The 21,016-nt window shown below is 36.6% G+C and overlaps 1 protein-coding gene across 1 annotated transcript; it reads left to right on the forward strand.

Moving 5' to 3' along the window:
• The first annotated feature begins 18,624 nt into the window (after positions 1-18,624).
• On the forward strand, positions 18,625-19,548 carry OR13G1 (olfactory receptor family 13 subfamily G member 1). The gene has a single exon (XM_003354148.1). It carries the CDS (start codon positions 18,625-18,627, stop codon positions 19,546-19,548), a length of 924 nt encoding a protein of 307 aa, XP_003354196.1.
• The last annotated feature ends 1,468 nt before the right edge of the window (positions 19,549-21,016 follow it).

Raw genomic sequence — 21,016 nt, forward strand, 5'->3', positions numbered from 1 at the left:
AAAATGAATCCAAATGGGAAAGGAAGAAGTAAAACTATTTGCAGATGGCATAATACTATACCTAGAGAATCCTAAAGACTCTACCAGAAAACTGTTAGAGCGTATCCATGAATTTGGCAAAGTTGCAGGATACAAAATTAATACACAGAAATTGACTGCATTTCTATACACTAAAAATGAAAGAGCAGGAAGAGAAATTAGGGAAGCAATCCTGTTTACCACCACATCCAAAAGAATAAAATACTTAGGAGTAAACCTACCTAAAGAGACAAAAGACCTGTACTCTGAAAACTCTAAGCCACTCATGAAAGAAACCAAAGGTGACATGAACAGATAGAAAGACATACAATGCTCATGGATTCAAAGAATCAATATTGTCAAAATGACATTACTACTTAAGGCAATCTACAGATTCAGTGCAATCCCTATCAAATTACCAGGGACATTTTTCACAGAACTCAAACAAAATATTTTCAAGTTTGTTTGGAAGCACAAAAGACCCAGAATAGCCAAAAACATCCTGAAAAGGAAAAATGGAGCTGGAGGAAACAGACTCCCGGACTTCAGACTATACTACAAAACAACAATCATCATAACTATATGGTGCTGGCACAAGGACAGAAATATAAGTCAGTGGAACATGATAGAAAGCCCAGAATTAAGCCCATGTACCTACAGCCAACTCATCTATGACAAAGGAGGCAAGACTCTACAATGGAGAAAAGACAACCTCTTCAATAAGTGGTGCTGGGAAAACTGGACAGCTACGTGGAAAAGAATGACATTAGAACATGCCCTAACACCATACACAAAAATAAACTCCAAATGGATTAAAGGCCTAGATATATGACCAGACACTATAAAACTCTTAGAGGAAAACATAGGCCAAACACTCTCTGACATAAACCACAGCAACATCTTCTCAGATCCACCTCTTAGGCTATTGACAATAAAAACAAAAATAAACAAATGGGACCTAGTCAAACTTCAAAGTTTCTGCACAGGAAAGGAAACCCTATACAAAATGAAAAGACAACCCACAGAATGGGAGAAAATCTTTGCAAGTGAATCAACTGACAAGGGATTCATCTCCAAAATTTATAAACACTGTCTGCAACTCATACCAAAAAACAAACCACCGCATCAAAAAATGGGCAGAAGATTGAAACAGAGAGTTCTCCCAAGAAAACAGACAAATGGCTAAAATACACATGAACAAGGTTGAACATCACCCATTATTATAGAAATGCAAATCAAAACCACTATGAGGTGGCACTTTACACCAGCCAGAATGGCCAGCATCCAAAAGTCTACAAACAATAAGCGCTGGAGAGGGTGTGGAGAAAAGGGACCCCTAGTACACTGTTGGTGGGATTGTAAATTGGTGCAACCACTGTGGAAATCAGTATGGAGATGCCTCAGAAAATTAAAAATAGAACTACCATTTGATACAGCAATCCCACTCCTGGGCATCTATCCAGAGAAAACCACAACTCGCAAAGACTCATTTACTCCGATGTTCATTGCAGCACTATTTGCAATAGCCAAGACATGGAAACAACCTAAATGTCCATTGACAGAGGATTGCATCAAGAAGATGTGGTACATATACACAATGGAATATTACTCACCCATTACAAGGAACAAAATACCAGGATTCTTAGAAATATGCATGGACCTAGAAATTTTCATGCTAAGTGAAGTCAGCCATCAATGAAACCCCAACTTCAAATGCTTTCACTGACATGTGGAATCTGAAAAAAGACAGACCGAATTTCTTTGTAGAACAGTTGATGACTCACAGACATTGAAAAACTTATGGTCTCTGGAGGAGACAGTTTGGGGGTTGGGGGGATGCACTTTTGTTATGGGATGGAAATCTTTTGAAACTGGATGATTATGTTCATTATACAACTACAGATTTGATAAATTCCTTTGAGTAATAAAAAAAAAACAAAAAGGGCCAGAAACTCTTGACATAACTCTGTGCCGAGAACAGCTCAGCAGAATGGGGCTGAAGACCGGGTGCTGTGGAACTTAAGGAAAAAAGTTAACATAAAACAAGACACAGAGACATTTATCTTAAGTAAAGGTGGGAACCAGGGGACTCAAGGTCTCAGGGACCAAGAGCCCTGCCTCAAGAAACCACACTGCTTTTATTGTGCTTTTTTGATGAGATCAAGTGAGGAGTGGCTATGGGTGGATGACATAGGGTTTGTTTACTATTATATAAGTTCTTTTACTATTTTAAAAACCACCTAGCTGGTAAAAGATTAAGCTCTTACTCTGACTCTAGGCACATGACTGTTTTTCAAACAGGAAGATGGGATAAAGCAAGGCAAGAAGATGGGATAAAGTAAAGAAGGACAAGATGGAGTTTTCAAAGAAACATGTCTGTGACAACTGTGTAGAACATAAAAGAGAGAGAGAAAAGGAATCAGGACAGGACTAGCATTCCCAAGAAGGAGCTGTGAAGAAGAAAAGGACCCCACATCCTGGGAAGCCACCCTACTGACCAATAGATCAGCTGAGTTAGAGGGACCTTAAAGTTGTCAAGAAAGGTGAAGCAGCTGGACTAAAAACACCACAGCAGAGTGAGAGTTACACATATTATCTGAACTACCAGCCAGGACATCACAGCCTGAGATGCTCAGTTGGGGGCTGGGCACTGAGAATTAGGCTCCAGAAGTTAATCCCAGGGAGAGGACTGGGGCTGGCTCTGTGGGGACAGCCTGAAGGGCTAAGGAGCAGTGCCCCACAGGTGGGGGCATGGTACACTATGGGCTGAGGAGGGGAATGCCATGGCAGAGAGAACCTAGGATAAGATCTGGGCCTGAAGGAGAGGCAAGGTGCTATTGTAAGGGAGGGCGAGAGGAGGAGGGATGGATGACCATAGGAAACTCCTTGCACTGGAGCATGTGCATGCCCATGGGCTCTCAGAGGGAGGGGTGGCTTTGGTGCAGGCTATGGGCAGGGAGAAGCCTCTTGCTGATTTAGGGGAGACTGGGCCCTTCTTGTGCAGACTACCGGTGGCCTGGCACCTCTTTGTGGGCTAAAGGCATGAGGGGACTAAGTGCAACATGGTGACTCTTGCATGATCTATTGGTGGCAGGGACAGACCACAGCAATTATCTCAGAGTCCAGAGGGAGGCATGGCTTTCCATCACTGGGAACTTGTGTGTTGGCTCCAAGGCAACCGCAATCATCTCAGAGGTTGGTGAAAAACAAAAAAAGAGGGCACTGCAACCAAGCACCATATACTGTTGCTCTCACTCCCCTGGGAACACACCCACCCCACAGCTGCCACTGACAAACACTCTGGGTGGTGCCCAGACACTTGGTTGCTGTCCCTTCCCATGACCCTACAACTAGGAGGAGCTGGTGCAGCACCTCCTGTGTGGGCCAAGTGGGACAGGGTGCTTCTTGTGTGGTTTGCAGGTGGTGGGGGCAAACAACCACAGTTATTCCTGATTCCAGAGGTGGGAATGGTGCACTACCAATGGAGATATTTGAACAAAAATCACTTGCAGCCCCAACCACCTCAGAGGGCAATACAGAGAAGGACATTTTGATGGAACACCACCTCTTGTTGCTCTTGCTCTGCAAGGAGCACACCTGTGCTGCTGCTGCCATTGCAAAGGACTCTGGGCAGTGCCCAGACATTTGATCACTGTCCCTTCACAGGAACATGCAACTAGAAACAGCTTGTTCAGTACCTCCTGTGGGTGCTTAACAGCATGAGGTGTTTCTTACATGGTCTACAGGAGGTGGGGGCAAACCACTGCAGTAATATCTGGATCCAGAGGTGGGAGTGGTTCACCACCACTAAGGGTCCATGCACAGATACCACTTGCAGCCCCATTCATGGGGGCATTCAGAGGACGGCAGTGTAACTGAACCACCTGTTGGTTCTTTTGTACCACTTGGAACACACCCGCCCTGCTGCTGCCACTGTCAAATGCTCCAGGAAGTACCCACGTGCCTGATCTCTGTCACTTCCCAGGATCCTGCAACTAGGAGCAGCATGTATAACACCTCGCATGTAGCTAAATCAGATGGGGTGCTTCATGCAAAGTCTACAGGTGGCTGGGGCAAACCACCACAATTATCACTGACTTTAGAGATGGTCATGACCAGCTCCCACTAGGGGTCCCTAAACAGGCACCACCTGTGGTTCCAATCACCTCAGAGGACTTTGCAATCAAACACAAGCTGTTGCTGCTCTCACTCCCTTGGGAACTCATGCACCTAGCTGCTGCTGCTGCCAAATGCTCAGGTCACCTTGAAGACAGCCTAGAGCTCATTACTACTTCCCAGGGCCCTGCAACTAGGAACATCCTGTGCCACATTCCTGCAGATCCTTGCTGCTGTTGAGAGCCCAATGACCAGGCACTGACTGCTGCCCATACTCATTGTCTCCTTCTCCCTGAAAACATGCTGAGCATCCTAGGGATAAAAGCCTACTCACACTGAAGAAAGAGACACCAAATATTCAAACTCCCACACAAAAAGTAAATAGTAACACCCCAAAAAATACAAACGGGTATTCTTGCATTGAAGTAGCCTTTGCAAGACTAATTTAGCTTCTCCAAACTCACAGAAAAATAAAAACACAAGCAAGATGAAGAAGCTCAGAAATGATTCCCAGTTAAAGCAACAGGAGAATTCACCTAAAGCAGTCAACAATGAAACAGACCTCTGCAGCCTGACAGACATTGAGTTCAAAAGGGAGATAGTGAAAATACTGAAGGAATTAAGAGAGTATATGGACGGTAATGTGGATTCCTTTTGAAAGGAACTAGAAAATATAAAGATGAGTCAAAAAACCAGTAGAAAATTCATCTGCAGATGGAATTCCCATTGTGGTGCAGTGGTAATGATCCAAATGGGTACCATGAGATTGTGGGTTTGAACCCTGGCCTTGTTCAGTGGGTTAAGGATCCAGCATTGCCATGAGCTGTGGTGTAGGTTGAAGATGTGGCTCAGATCTGGTGTTGCTGTGGATGTGGCATAGGTCAACAGCTGTAGCTCCAATTAGACACCTAGCCTGAGAACTTACATGTGCCATGGTTGCAGCCCTAAAAAGACAGAAACAAAAAAAATTCATTTGCAAATATACAAACTGAGCTAAAGGCAATAGAAACAGAATGAATGATGCAGAGGAACACATTAGTAATGTGGAAGATACAATACTGGAAGTCACCTAATCAGGACAGTAGACAGAAGACCAAAAGAAAAAATATGAAAGCAATATAAGAGGCCTATGGGATCATATAAAGCATACCAATCTATGCATAATAGGAATTACATAAAGAGAAGAAAAAGCAAAAGGGGATTGAAAATATATTTGAAGATATTATGGCTGAAAATTTTCCAAATCTAAAGGATACTGATATCAAGATACAGGAAGCACAGATGGCCCCAAACAAGTTAAACCCAAAGAGACCCATGCCAACAAATATTAAACTAAAAATGGAAAGAGATAAAGAAAGGGCTCTAAATGCAGCAGTAGAAAAGCAAAGCATTAATTATAAGGGAACCCCCATAAATCTACCAGCAGATTTCTCTACAGACACTCTGCAGGCAAGATACATTTAAAGTGCTGAAGGAAAAAAAAAAAACTTGCAACCTAGAATACTCTATCCAGGAAGAATATCACTTAAAATAGAGGGGAAATAAAGAATTTCTCCAACAAACAAAAGCTAAATGAATACAGAAATATGAAACCCTTTCTAAAAGAAATGAAAAGGTTTCTCTAATTAAAAAAAAAAAGGAAGAACTAGGATGGAGGAAACCACAATTGGAAAACAGTCACTTAAATAAGCCAGCATACAGTTCTAAACAAGAAGATGTTAAAAAAAAAGAGATCAAAATCATAAAATGTGGGGAAGGAAAATAAGAAATTATAGATTATTTATGTATTTTAATTATGTGTTTGAGCCTATATGACTATCAGATTAAAGCAAGCAGATATAGGAAGGGTTAACATACTTAAAAAACAGGGCAACCAACAATCAAAACAGAACATTACATTCACAAAAACTGAAAAGAAAAGTACTCAAGCCCCAAATACATGAAAACTGCCTAACACAAAAAAGAAAAGGGAAACATAAAATCAACTGGAAAACAAGATTTAAAATGGTAATCAATACATGTCTATCAATAATCACCTTAAATGCCAATGGATTTAATGCTCCAATCAAAATAAACTGAGTAGCAGATTGGATAAAAAAGCAAAAAGTTTCAATCTGTTGCCTACAAGAAACCCTTGGGCAAAGGACACATATATATTGAAAGTGGGGGGATGGTAAAAGATATTTCATGCCAATGGACAAGATAGGAAAGCACGAATTTCAATCCTCATATCAGGAAAAATAGACTTTAAAATGAAGTCAGTAAAAAAGAAAAAGGACACTATTTAATGATTAAAGGAAATGTTCAAGAAGAGGATATTACAATAGTCAATATATATGCCCCTAATATAGGAGAACCCAGATACCCCCAAAAAATACTGACTGACATAAAAGGAGAAGTTGATGGGAATACAATCATAGTAGGAGTATTTAGCACCCCACTCACATCAATGGACAGATCCTCTAGACAGAAAATCAATAAGGCAACAGAGATCCCAAAAGGACACAAAAGAAACATTAGATTTAATCGATATTTTCAGGACATTACATCCAAAAAACTCAGAATATACATTATTCTCAAGTGCACATGGAACATTCTCAAGAGTTGATCACATACTGGGTCATAAAGCTAACCTCAACAAATGTATGCCTATAGAAATTATTTCAAGAATCTTCTTGACCACAATGGCATGAAACTAGAAATCAACCACAGGAAAAGAAATGAGAAAAAAAACTGACTACATGGAGACTAAACAATATGCTACTAAAAAACCCACGAGTCAATGAGGAAATCAAGAAGGAAATTAAAAAAATACCTGGAGACAAATGATAATGAAGACAAAACTACTCAAAATCTATGGGAAGCCACAAAAGTAGTGCTCAGAGGGAAGTTCATAACAATACAGGCCTTCCTCAAAGTGAAGAAAAATCTCAAATTGGCAACTTAACCCACCACCTAAAGTAATTAGAAAAAGAACAACAAGCAAAACCCAAAGTCAGAAGAAGGAAGGAAATTATAAAGATCAAAGAGGAAATCAACAAAATAGTGATTCAAAAAACAATAGACAAAATCAATCAAACCAAGAGCTTGTTGTTTGAAAAGGTAAACAAAATTGACAAACCACTGGCTAAACTCACCAAGAAGAGGAGAGAAAAAACTGAAATAAACAAAATTAGAGATGAAAAATGGAAAAAAATAAGAAGTCACAATGGATACTACAGAAATAATAAAAACCATGAGAGAATATTATCAACAATTACATGCCCACAAATTTGACAAGCTAGAAGAAATAGACATCTTTCTAGAGACCTACAGCCTGACAAATCTGAATAAAGAAGTAGATCAAGTGAACAAATGAAGCACAAAAATGAAATTTAATATGTCATAAATGCACTCCCTATGAGTAAAAGTCCAGGACCAGATGGCTTGACAGGTGAATTCTTCCAAACATACAAAGAGTAACTTACATCCATCCTCCTTAAACTTTTTCAAAAGATTTGAGAAGAAGGAACACTGCCAAAGACAGTCTATGATGCCATCATCACCCTAATTCCAAAACCAGACACAGATACCATCAAAAAAGAAAATTATCAGCCCATTACTTTGACGAATATAGATGGAAAAATTCTCAAAATTTTAGCCAACAGAATCCAACAACAAATCAAAAAGATCGTACACCACAACCAGGTGGGATTCATCCTAGGTGCACAAAGATGGTTCAACATATGCAAATCAATCAATGTCACACACCACATTAAAAAAGGAAAATTCAAAAACCACATAAACATCTCAATAGATGCAGAAAAATCATTTGACAAAATCCAATATCTCTTCATGATGAAAACTCTTACCAAAGTGGGTATAGAGGGAACATTCCTGAACATAATCAAAGCCATTTATGACAAATCCACAGAAAATACAATACTCAATGGAGAAATGTTGAACACATTCCCGCTAAAATCTGGAACAAGACAAGGATGCCCAATCTCACCACTGTCATTCAAAAGAGTACTGGAAGTCCTAGCCATAGCAATCAGACAAATAAAAGAAATAAATGGCATCCAAATTGGAAGAGAAGAGGTAAAACTGTCACTGTATGCAGACAACATGATATTATATATAGAAAACCCTAAGGACTCAACCCAAAAACTATTTGAATGGATCACAAATTCAGTAAATGAGCAAGATATAAGATTAACATTCAGAAATCAGTCACATTTCTGTATACTAACAATGAAATATTAGAAAAGGAATAGAAAAATACAACATCTTTTAAAATGCACCCCAAAAATCAAATGCCTGGGAATAAATCTGACCAAGGAGGTAAAGGACTTATATGCTGAGAACTATAAAACATTAATCAAGGAAATTAAAAAGATGTAAAGAAATGGAAAGATAATCCATGCTCCTGGGTTGGAAAAATTGATATTGTAAAAATGCCCATACTACCCAAAGCAATCTACAGATTCAATGCAATCCCTATCAATTTACCCATGACAGTCTTCACAGAACTAGAACAAACTATCCAAACATTTATATGGAACCATAAAAGACCCAGAATCACCAAATAAATCCTGAGAAACAAAAACCAAGCAGGAGGCATCACACAATATTACAAAGCCACAGTTATCAAGGCAGTGTGGTACTGTTACCAAGACAGACAGACAGACCAATGGAACAGAATAGAGAACCCAGAAATAAACCCAGACACCTATGATCAATTAATCTTTGACAAAGGAGGCAAGAACACAAAATAGGAAAAAGAGAGTCTTTTCAGCAAGTATTGCTGAGAAACCTGGACAGCTGAATGCAAATCAATAAAACTTGAACACACCCTCAAGCCATGCCCCAAAATAAACTCAAAATGTCTGAAAGACAAATATAAGCCAAGAAACCATCAAACTCCTGGAAGAGAACATAGGAAAAATGTTCTCTGACATCAACCTTACAAATGTTTTCTCAGGTCAGTCTCCCAAAGAAACAGAAATAAAAGCAAAAATAAACAACTGGGAAAAATTAATATTATCAAAATGACTATACTACCTAAGGCAATCTACACATTCAATGCAAACCCTATCAAATTACCAAGGACATTTTTCACAGAACTCAAACAAAATATTTTCAAGTTTGTTTGGAAGCACAAAAGACCCAGAATAGCCAAAGACATCCTGAAAAAGAAAAATGGAGCTGGAGGAATCAGGCTCCCAGATGTCAGACTATACTACAAAGCAACAGTCGTCAAAACTGCATGGTACTGGCACAAAGACAGAAATACAGATCAGTGGAACACAATAGAAAGCCCAGAATTAAACCCACGCACCTACAGCCAACTCATCTATGACAAAGGAGGCAAGAATATACAATGGAGAGAGGGCAGCTTGTTCAATAAGTGGTGCTGGGAAAAATGGACAGCCACATGGAAAAGAATGAAATTAGAACACTCCCTAACACCATACACAAAAATCAACTCCAAATGGATTAAAGACCTACATATAAGACCAGACACTATCAAACTCCTAGAGGAAAACATAGGCCAAACACTCTCTGACATAAATGACAGCAACATCTTCTCAGATCCACCTCTTAGACTATTGACAATAAAAAGAAAAATAAACAAATGGGACCCACTCAAACTTCAAAGTTTCTGCACAGCAAAGGAAACCCTAAACAACACAAAAAGACAACTGATGAAATGGGAGAAAATCTTTGCGAGTGAATCGACTGACAAGGCATTAATCTCCAAATTTTATAAACATCTTCTGCAGCTCCATACCAAAAAAACAAACAAGCCTATCAAAAAATGGGCAGAATATCTAAGCAGACAATTTCCAAAGAAGACATACAGATGGCCAAGATACACATGAAAAGATGTTCAGCGTCACTCATTATTAGAGAGATGCAAATCAAAACCACTGTGAGGTACTACCTTACACCAGCCAGAATGGCCAGCATCCAAAAGTCTACAAACAATAAGTGCTGGAGAGGGTGTGGAGGAAAAGGAACACTAGTACACTGTTGGTGGGATTGTAAATTGGTGCAACCACTGTGGAAAGCAGTATGGAGATGCCTCAGAATACTAAAAATAGAACTACCATTTGATCCAGCAATCCCACTCCTGGGCATCTATCCAGAGAAAACCATGACTCGCAAAGACGCATGTATTCCAATGTTCATTGCAGCACTATTTACAATAGCCAAGACATGGAAACAACCTAAATGTCCATCGATAGAGGAGTGGATCCAGAAGATGGGGTACATATACACAATGGAATACTACTCAGCCATTAAAAAGAATGAAATACCAGCATTTTTTGCAACATGGATGGACCTAGAAACTATCATGCTAAGTGAAGTCAGCTATACAATGAGACACCAACATCAAATGCTTTCATTGACATGTGCAACCTGAGAAAAGGACAGACGGAACTTCTTTGCAGAACAGATGCTGACTCACAGATATTGAAATACTTACGGTGTCCAGGGGAGACAGTTTGTGGGGTGGGGGGATGTGCCTGGGCTGTGGGACGGAAATCCTGTGAAATCAGATTGTTATGATCATTATACAACTACAGATGTGATCAATTCATTTGAGTAATAAAAAAATGAGAAAAAAAAAACAACAACTGGGAACTAATAAAAATGAGAAGTTTTGCATAGCAAAGGAAACCAAAGAGGAAACAAAAAGACAACTTCCAGAATGGGATAAAATAGTTTCAAATGATGCAACTGACAATAGCTTAATCTCTAAAATGTGCACTCAACTTATACAAATAAACAGCAAAAAAAAACAACAGCCCAATGGAAAAATGGGCAAAAGACCTGAATACACACTTCTCCAAGGAAGATATACAGATGGCCAACAAGCACTTGAAACAATGCTCAACATCCTTGATTATTAGAGAAATGCATATCAAATCTACCATGAGATGTCACTTCACACCAGTCAGAATGGCCATCATTAGGAGGTCCACAGATAACAAATGCTGGAAGGGGTGTGGAGAAAAGGGAACCCTCCTGCACTGTTGGTGGGAATGTAAGCTGGTACAACCACTATTAGAACGGTATGGAGATACCTTAGACATCTATACATAGAACTTCCATATGACCCAGCAATCCCACTCTTGGGCATATATCTGGACATAACTCTCCTAAAAATAGCCAAGTGCACCCACATGTTCATTGCAGCACTATTCACAATATCCAAGACATGGAATCAACACAAATGTCCACTGACAGATGATTGCATTAGGAAGATGTGGTATATATACACAATGGAAAACTACTCAGCCATAAAAAAGAACAAACTAAGGCCATTTGCAGCAACATGAATGAAACTAGAGACTCTCACCCTGAGTGAAGTAAGTCAGAAAGAGAGACAAATACCATATGATATCACATATATGAAATATAATATATGGCACAAAAGAAACTTTCCACAGAAAAGAAAATCATGGACTTGGAGAATAGACTTTTGGTTTCCAGAGGGGAAGGGGAATTATTGGGAGGACTGAGGAGCTTGAGGTAAATAGATGCAGGATGTTTTATTTGGAATGGTTTGCAATTGGATCTTGCTGTGTAGCACTGGGAACTCTGTCTAGTCACTTATGATGGAATACGTAATGTGAGAAAAAAGAATGTATACATGTAAGTGTAACTGGGTTACCATGTTGTACAGTAGATAGAAGAAAAAAGATAGATAGATAGATAGATAGATAGATAGATAGATAGATAGGTAAGAGATTTTTTAAAAATTACCTAACATGCGCCAATGTAATTTTTTCTCTGAGACAAAAGAATACGGGAAAGCTGTACAGTAAACATGAAAATTTGTGTTTGAATTCCTATGGGTATTTCAAAATCTGAGGATTTTCAGCCAGAGGGACAGAGTTGATGTCAATTTTGCTATGAATACATTTAAGACATGAGATTGATTTTTGTATGGATATACGTAAACAATGCCAAAGAATGAATAGAACAGATTTTTCAAACAAGAGTTCAATTCAGAAAGAAATTTAGATGAATTGTATATTACATTCATTAACTTAAAACCAAATTTCATATTATAGTTTATTTGTGGGCCCCCTATATTTTTCTTTTTATGGCTGCACCTATAGCTTACAGAAGTTCCTTGGCTAGGGATCAAATTGGAGCTTCAGCTGCCAGTCTATGCCAACCACAGCAATGCAGGATACAAGCGACATCTGTGACCAATGCCAAAGCTTGCAGCAATGCCAGATCCTTAACCCAATAAGTGAGGTGAGAGATGGAACCCACATCCTCACAGACACTATGTCAGGTTCTTAAACTGCTGAGCCACAACAGGAACTCCTAGACTCAATCTTACTCATAGTGTATAAAATCAAATGAACTTCAATGATCTTCACTTTAATCTTTGTCTTGGAATGGATTCCCTGCCATTCTTTCTTGTGTGTGTTTTGTAGTAGGAGAGAGTGATCCTCTAGGCAGATGTAATTGCTTTTACAACAATGACCATCCATTCATTCTTTGAATCTCCTTTAATCATTCTCAGTGTTTCTCATTACTCACACTTTGTACTCTATATGGCCAATATCTTGGGATACAAATATGAGCTTATAGAGAAATAATGATGCAGAAAGGCCAAATCATTCCACATAGTAATTAGTAATCAGTATGTGGTTTTTTTAATTGTTCCTCTGAGATTTGAACCTGTCAGAAACTCAGTCCAATTTGCCATTTCCTGGACACCCTTATTCTTAAAGTCAGGAAAAATTTTTGTAAGTTAATCTTAGGCATAATGGAAATGATACTTAAGAAAATATAAAAGAAGACAGTTGACAGCAAACTCATAAGGGATGTTGTTTGTATATTCAGAGGGTTTTTATTTTTAATGATTTAACACAAATTACTGTTTGAACATGGCCTCCAGATAAGTAAAGTGAGTATTTCTGGACATTTTATTATGAATTTTTGAGATAAGTAACATCTTAATTTCCTTCTTGGGCATGGGGCAAGAGAGATTTCATCCACAGACTGAAATTCAGTTCAAAACAGGGATACTTATTTGATAATACATATACTTACATTATCTGCATGTCTTCTTAATTTTTTTCATTCATATCAACTATGGACAAATTAGAGTTTAAAACAAAGTCAACAAAATTTAGTTTAATATACTGTTACCAGTGTGGTAGGAATACTTATTGTTTGGGAAATTATTTTAGAATATCTCTTTTCTTTGGTTATTGTCAGATTTAATTAGCAAAGTAGCTTAAAGCAAGCTTTCAACATTTCTCATTGTATTGGATATTCTGGGCTGCTTCAAACCTCTAAAAATTAGTCTGTACAAGGATTTCGACTAGTCATTCAATACGTATATCTACCTGTTATATATAAGAATCTGTGATGTGCACTTGAGTAAAAAGAGTGATCAGTTCAAATTTGAATTTGCAAAATTATCTTTTCCCAAACTAGGAGAATAAAGTATTTGGGGAATTTATGTGTGACTGATTCTCGGGAACAGGCATTGCATTGTCCTCAGGTGTCCAGGGTGAAAAATCCACCCAGTTTGCTCAAAATTGAGGGGCTTTCCAAGACAGAAGACTTTTGGATACAAAAGAAAGGCAGGTAAACCAAGATGGTTAATACAATCTTCTAAGTTCCAATACCTTATATATTTTTACTCTGCATTTAACTTCCCAGATATTATGATCTTGCATTCCTGCCTCTCTTGATCACTTCAAAACCTTAGAAAAACTAGAAATAGCCATTTTCACCTCTCTTCCAGCATTTCAGCTGTGAAATTATAAACTAAAGAAAATGCAAAATACTCATTGAAAAAGTTCAAACTAGGAGAAATTGTGGCTTAACCTTGCTTAATAGAGAATTGCCTAGAATGAAATTGACAGAAGTCATTCATGAATGTGAAAGCATAGAATAAATTGTATAATTCTAGTTCCATAAAACACAGTGGCTGCTGTTGAGTTCCAAGCAGCTTGCTTTATACATTGCATACACTTTAAAAGTGTCCCTACATTGTTCATGCTGGCAATAAAACTGAAGATGTTTGAAAACAGTGGTGATGAGGATGAAGATAATGCAGTTGATGATGCAAGAGAATAAACTGTGCTTTAGGAGTTGCATCAGTAATAATATTAGCTTATAAATAACAACAGAAGTGAGTTTTGTCATTAGTCTATCTGGATTCAGATCTCTATGTCACCAATATCTGACAGGTGTAACAGTAAACAGTTTATTAATTCTATCAATATTAAACAGCTAACTCATATGTAAAGTAAGAATATCAATATAGGAAAATTTTAATTAATTCTATTCTCAAGATTTAAAAAAGTAAAATGGTAAATTTCACATAAATAAAACATCAATATATGCTGTTATTAAATATTTTAGTTCTAGGAGTCAGTAATTATTTTTATTTTATTAAACAACCTATATCTATCTCATTATTAATTAAAACTGCATAAATTGAAACTATGACTTTTTAGAATAATATGAATAATAATTATTATCTTTAATAGAAAGCTATTAATTGAGGTAATAACTTGCACTTATATAATCCCCAAAGCAATTCACTCTGTTTACTCCTGTTATTATACCCCCTTTAATAAATGAGGATAGACAAAGATGCAGAGATTGTACATTAAAGTTGAAATACTATAGACAGAAAGTACCAGGGTTAAGATTTATACCCTCTATATTAACATAATTCTGATAAAATTTCACTGATGTTTTACCTGTAAATTAAACTCGTTAGAAAATTTGAGTCAAATTAAGCATAAAAGTAAAGCAAATAGATAATTCCAGATGAAAGGAATAGAAAGTGATATGGCCAAGAGTCAATGGCATTTAATTTATAAGACCTGAAGAAATAGGCATCCCTATTAACATAGGCAGGCCCTTTTGAGCTGGATGCTGTGAACTTTAGAGGTCAAAGATAACATCCAAGCCAGGCCAGTCTCACTTGCAGTATTTCAATAGAAAATATTGACCATTTTTTGTACACCTGAGGATTTAAGATAATATGCTCTTGGCTAATGGTAGACATACTGAACAAAGCTTTTATACTAACAGATCCCCTCTTCTCCTAGTGAACTGTGTCATGTTTTGGTGTTTGTCTTTCTTTATACATAGTAATTATCCCTGCTGATGAAATCAGCACTGAGAACAGAGTCAAACCAATGTCATCACTCCTGTGAGAGATATGGGAGACTTCAAGAAGAGATGAGAAAAGCCATCTCCAGATTTCCCTCACCACCACTCTTACTCGTAACTCAGAGAAAGTGGACAAGAGATGTACTTCCCTATTGCTTTGTAAACTTAGCAATTTTTGAAACTTGGCTTTGTAACTTGGGCCTGCGATTTTTCCATTCCCATATGCAGAATTGATCAGTAAAAAGAATATAGATAAATAGAATTAATTTATATTGTTGAATAATAGTCATCCAAGGGAAAATTGAGGCTTTTCTCTTTCATCATGGAGGATTCAGTTTAGACTTGAGTCTTTATTTTGTAGGCTGAAAGAGGTCAGATGTCATAGGTTCACCCCAAAAAGCTTTGAATCAGATTTCTGATTCAGGTGGAATTAACAGTACAGGGACTCAATAACCTTTACAAACAAATTTAATATTCAGTATTTTATTAAAAAATTTTTGGATTACATTTGAATTACAATATTGTATTGTTTTCAGGTGTATAGTAGAGTAAATTAGTTATATACGGAGAGATTAGATAGATAAATAGATAGATAGATAGATAGATAGATAGATAGATAGATAGATAGATAGACAGATAGATAGATATTCATTATTTTTACCTTATAGCTTTTTATATATGGAGTATACTTCCCTGAGCTAAATAGTAGTTTCTTGTTAACCATCTGTTTTAAACAGTAGTGTGTATATTTTATTACTGTCCTCCTAATTCTCCCTCCACCTGATGATTTCCCCTATGGTAACCATAAGATTTCTTTGAAATATGTAATTTTGTTTCTGTTTTATAAATAAAAGTCTATAAACAATAAATGCTAGAGAAGGTATACAGAAAAGGGAACCCTCCTACAGTCTTGGTGGGAATATAAATTGGCACAACCACTATGGATGACAGTATGGAGATTCTTTAATAAACTAAATATAGAAGTACCATATGGTCCAGCAATTCCAGAACCATAACTTAAAAAGATACATGCACTCCAATATTCACTGCAGCACTACTGACAATAGCCAAAACATGGAAGCAACCTCAATGTCCATCAACAGAAGAATGAATAGAGAATATATGGTATATATATATATACAATGGGATAATATTCAGCCATAAAACAGAATGAAAATGCCATTTGCGGCAGCATGGATGAACCTAGAGATTATTATACTGAGTGAAGAAAGACAGATTAAAATCAAATATCATACAATATCACTTATATGAGGAATCTAATAAAATTATACAATATTCAGCATTTTAAAGATCAGTTAATAGGAGTTCCCACTGTGTTACAGCGGGTTAAGGATCCAATATTGTCTGTGTGGCAGTGTGGGCTTGCTCCCCAGCCCAGTACAGTGGGTCAAGGATCTGGTGATGTTGTTGCTGCTGCTGCCTAGGCTGCAGATCTAGCTCAGATTTGATCCCTGGCCTGGGAAATTCCATATGCTCTGGGGGCAGCCAAAAATTTTTTAAATATAATTTTATAAATTATATTTGAATATAATTTACTTCAATGTCAGGTCTTTCAAATAGTAAAAATATTTGAACTTACTTTCAAATAAAAACTATCACATCTATATTGTCTTTTTCCGAAGTTATATCTCATTCAGAAGCCAAGTCCCATATTCTTTCACATTTTCATATCATTCATTTGTTGTGTCTGTTTGCTATATTAATTTTTGTTGTTGTTTTTTTTTTTCAGAAAGTTCATAGAAGTGAGGTTAAGAGCAACCTCTTTAGAGTCAGACAACATAGATTTGAATCCTGGCTTCTCCGCTTATGAGATGTGTAATTCTGGCTTCTGTTATTTTATATCTTGGTCCATTCTTTCCTTAACAACCATGAAATAATGGTAATAGTAAAATCCCTAATTGTTATTATGACAATATGATATATTTTCAGAGATCTAACACAGATCCTGTCATATATCTTAGATTCCAGTAATGGCAATTGTTATTAAACTTCATTATGGGAAAATAGTGAGATAAAACTATGGATTCTCAAGGTGGGTTATGGATTAAATAAAGGATTTATTTTTTATTCTTCTAGTCTGAATAGCCACATATAAATATAGCTTACATTTAGCAAATTATTAATTAAAGTTTCAAGGCTTAGGGGATCAAATCAGCCTGGATTTGGCCATCCAAGATGATATTTATCTTTGCCTCTGCTGATGCATCAGAAATACAATATAATCTCTGAAAAGTCAAAGCACATTGATTAAAAAATAAGTTCTGAATATGTTCACAATTAATCTGGATACTTCTACTGTTTTTGCCAGGTTGTAGTACTCCTGATGGCTATGAATTCAGGTAAAAAACTGACTGCATCAGAAATATATCCAAACAAATAAGTAAAAACAAAACAGTTGACAGAATGCTAGAGAAATTTTGGTGAGGAATAAAATAGAACAAAGATTTCTATTTTGTAACTAGTGACTGTTTCCAGGGGGAAAAAATTCCAGCTCTTTCTGTGAGTATCTTTAAGAAATCTCACTCTGTCTGTATAACATCTAGCATTTGTCCAAATTTATACCAGTTCTGTAGAAAATAGATCTGAAGTTTAAGTAGGTTAAATGGCCAATTTACCATTACGATAAAATGGAGATGCAATCCTAGACCTTCTAGTTTTAAATCAAACCCTCTTGCCTTTTTACAATGGCACAATAAACCAGTTCACTCAGTTTTACAGTTGGGTTGTCAAACTGAAGAAACAAATTATAAATACTGCAATTTACTAAATTACTTAGTGCTTGGACCCAATAAATTAGTCATTGGCCCCATGAGTATCCAGCCTTAGAATATTCTCTTGATGTTTTTCAGTTAGCTTCCATTGTTCCAGATATCCCAGCTTACGTATGTTTCAGGAAATGTAATGTTTTTAACATAATTAGTGAGATATGTAACTATTAATATTTTCACTGTGCTTATATATATATATATGAATGTAAATTTTTCTCAGACAAGTTTTAACTCAAAATTACAATGTTGAAATATTCAAAGATACTTATTTTTCTTATATATTTTTTCTCAACCATTGGCTTATTTTTAATGGAGTCATTAATAGAAGAAAATAATCAGAAAATGGTATTAATCTGGAAAATAGTAGATATTGGCTGGAAAACAAAACTTTTATCATAAAATTTCTGCTAAAAAGTTGTTTCAAGTCAATAATCAAATTATGAAATTCACACACACACACACACAGACACTCATAATAGCAACACCTATGTATCTTTAATTCCCAGTTTTTTATGCTCTGAAATGTCTCCCAGTTAATCACAAAAGCAAGATGAATAACAGCATTGTAACTGAGTTCATGATTATGGGCATCACCCAAAAACCTGAGCTCCAGAGAGTTCTCTTCTTTGTCTTTCTCTTCATCTACCTTGTGGCTTTTCTTGGAAATATGCTCATTGTCATTGCCATAATCTATAACACTACCCTGCATATGCCCATGTATGTTCTCCTTCTGGCACTGGCTATTGTGGATATCATCTGCACGACAAGCATAATTCCAAAAATACTTGAGACCATGCTGACATCAAGAAAAACCATTTCCTATGGAGGCTGCATGTCCCAACTATTTTTCTTCACCTGGTCCCTGGGTGCTGAAATGGTTCTTTTCACCACTATGGCCTATGACCGCTATGTGGCCATCTGCTTCCCTCTACGCTACATTGCTATTATGAACCGCTATATGTGTGTGGCCTTGCTCAGCATTGTCATGGCTATTGCAGTAACCAACTCCTGGGTGCACACAGGTCTCATCCTGAGGTTGACCTTCTGTGGATCAAATATCATCGACCACTTCTTCTGTGAGATACCCCCCTTGCTGGCTTTGTCATGCAGCCCTGTGAGAATAAATGAAGTGATGGTGTATGTTGCTGATATTTCTCTGGCTATAGGTGACTTCATTCTCACCTGCATCTCCTACAGCTTTATCATTGTTGCCATCCTTCGCATCCATACAACAGAAGGGAAGAGAAAGGCCTTTTCCACATGCTCATCCCATCTCATTGTGGTGTCTCTTTACTATTCCCCTGTAATCTATACCTATATCCGCCCTGCTTCCAGCTACACATTTGAAAGGGACAAGGTGGTAGCTGCACTCTATACTCTTGTGACTCCTACATTAAACCCAATTGTGTACAGTTTCCGAAACAAGGACATGCAGGCAGGAATTAGAAAAGTATTTGCACTTCTGAAACGTTAGTAGTTTCAAGGGAGAACATAAATTCTCTACTCTAGAATCATTTTCTACAATATCTCATATTTTAGTGATCATTCATAATAACCTCAATCCCAAATTTTCTTATTCCCTTTTAACGCAGGAATGTGTCACTCCATGGTAAGTCACTTTCTTGGATCTTCATTTCTAAAATGCATGTATTATCAACACCTAACTACACTGACTTATAATTCTAAAGGTTTCTGAAATATTCTTTTTCATTAAAATTCTCAAATTAATATTATTTTTTTCTGAGGTATGGGCAATGTTCTTATTTTCATCTATGCTCAAAACAAGGGGTCTTTTTCCTTTTGCTCCACCGCATTGATTTTTCTACTGCTAAATTCTGTGATTTTTTTTCTTAAGTATTGAAAGAAGCACATTATAGCCTTTATAGCCAGACTAGATCATCAGACAGTCAAAGGTAGTTTTCGCCTTTCTCACATCTTTAAAATTGAGTTTATACATGACCTTATTCATTATGCTCTCTTCTTCATCAAAGAGATTTATGTGGATTTTAAATCAACAATATAGCTTAATTCCTTCATAGAAAATAAATTTCAAATAATTTCTTGAATATGTTTCTTTTTCAAAAATTAGGTAGTTACATGCCTGATTTGGTATAGTAAGACCTATTTGAATTTATTTTTATTCAGATTTTTTAATATTAATTCTGAACTCCCACCTATCAGAACTTGTTTTACTGTGACTTCCACCTTATTTTTGTTCATTATTGCATTTTATTTTATAATCTGTGTAGAAAATAATACCACAACAATATATTTTGTATTATCTTGCATGATTCTCTACCCATAATACTTACACATATGCCTCATGCAACATAAACTAGAACTGACTCTGTGTATACCTAGTTGTCTAGAATATTTGTGTCTGTTATTTATAGGATACTATAGATTTTGTGATATTGAAATTGTATCTTCTCTATATTTATTTCCCAGTAAGAAATACAAACTTTATACTCCTTAACAATGTAAACATCCATCTTAGATTATGAATGTGTTGATCATTTTAGTTTTAAGAGTAAGGGGGACAAAGAGTGGTTTGAGTATTTTGTGTATTTGCAGCCATTTATTTGTTGATATCTGAATGTGGCATGGGGAGAATTAGAGTACATAATGGATTTGTCCTTCACTGTATCTAGTACTTGAAATAGTGTATAATAAATATTTCACAATTATCTGGACTAGTTTACTTAGAATGCTATGGTAATGAAGCAGCCACTCTGGTTCAGGCAGGAGAATTCATCACTTCAAGTAGAATTCATTAAATTCCAATTAGATTTCTTTGAAGAAAAATCCTATTTTACAAAGCACAATTGTAAGGAAAATCCTTGTTAAATCCCTGATATGTTCAGCTATGAAAAAATAAAGAATACTACTTTAGTCCTTCTAAACCAGTGAGGAAATTATACCTCATGAAACAGAATTTAAAG

The sequence above is a fragment of the Sus scrofa genome, chromosome 2 (genome assembly GCF_054392235.1).
Source record: "Sus scrofa isolate SSC_HxYL_T2T_F1_AM1 chromosome 2, Sscrofa_HxYL_maternal_Yorkshire_Landrace_v2.0, whole genome shotgun sequence".
NCBI lineage: Eukaryota > Metazoa > Chordata > Mammalia > Artiodactyla > Suidae > Sus > Sus scrofa.

Bases quoted from the DNA above. Each gene is read 5' to 3' on its own strand.
- OR13G1 (XM_003354148.1), top strand. From the start codon at position 18,625: ATGAATAACAGCATTGTAACTGAGTTCATGATTATGGGCATCACCCAA.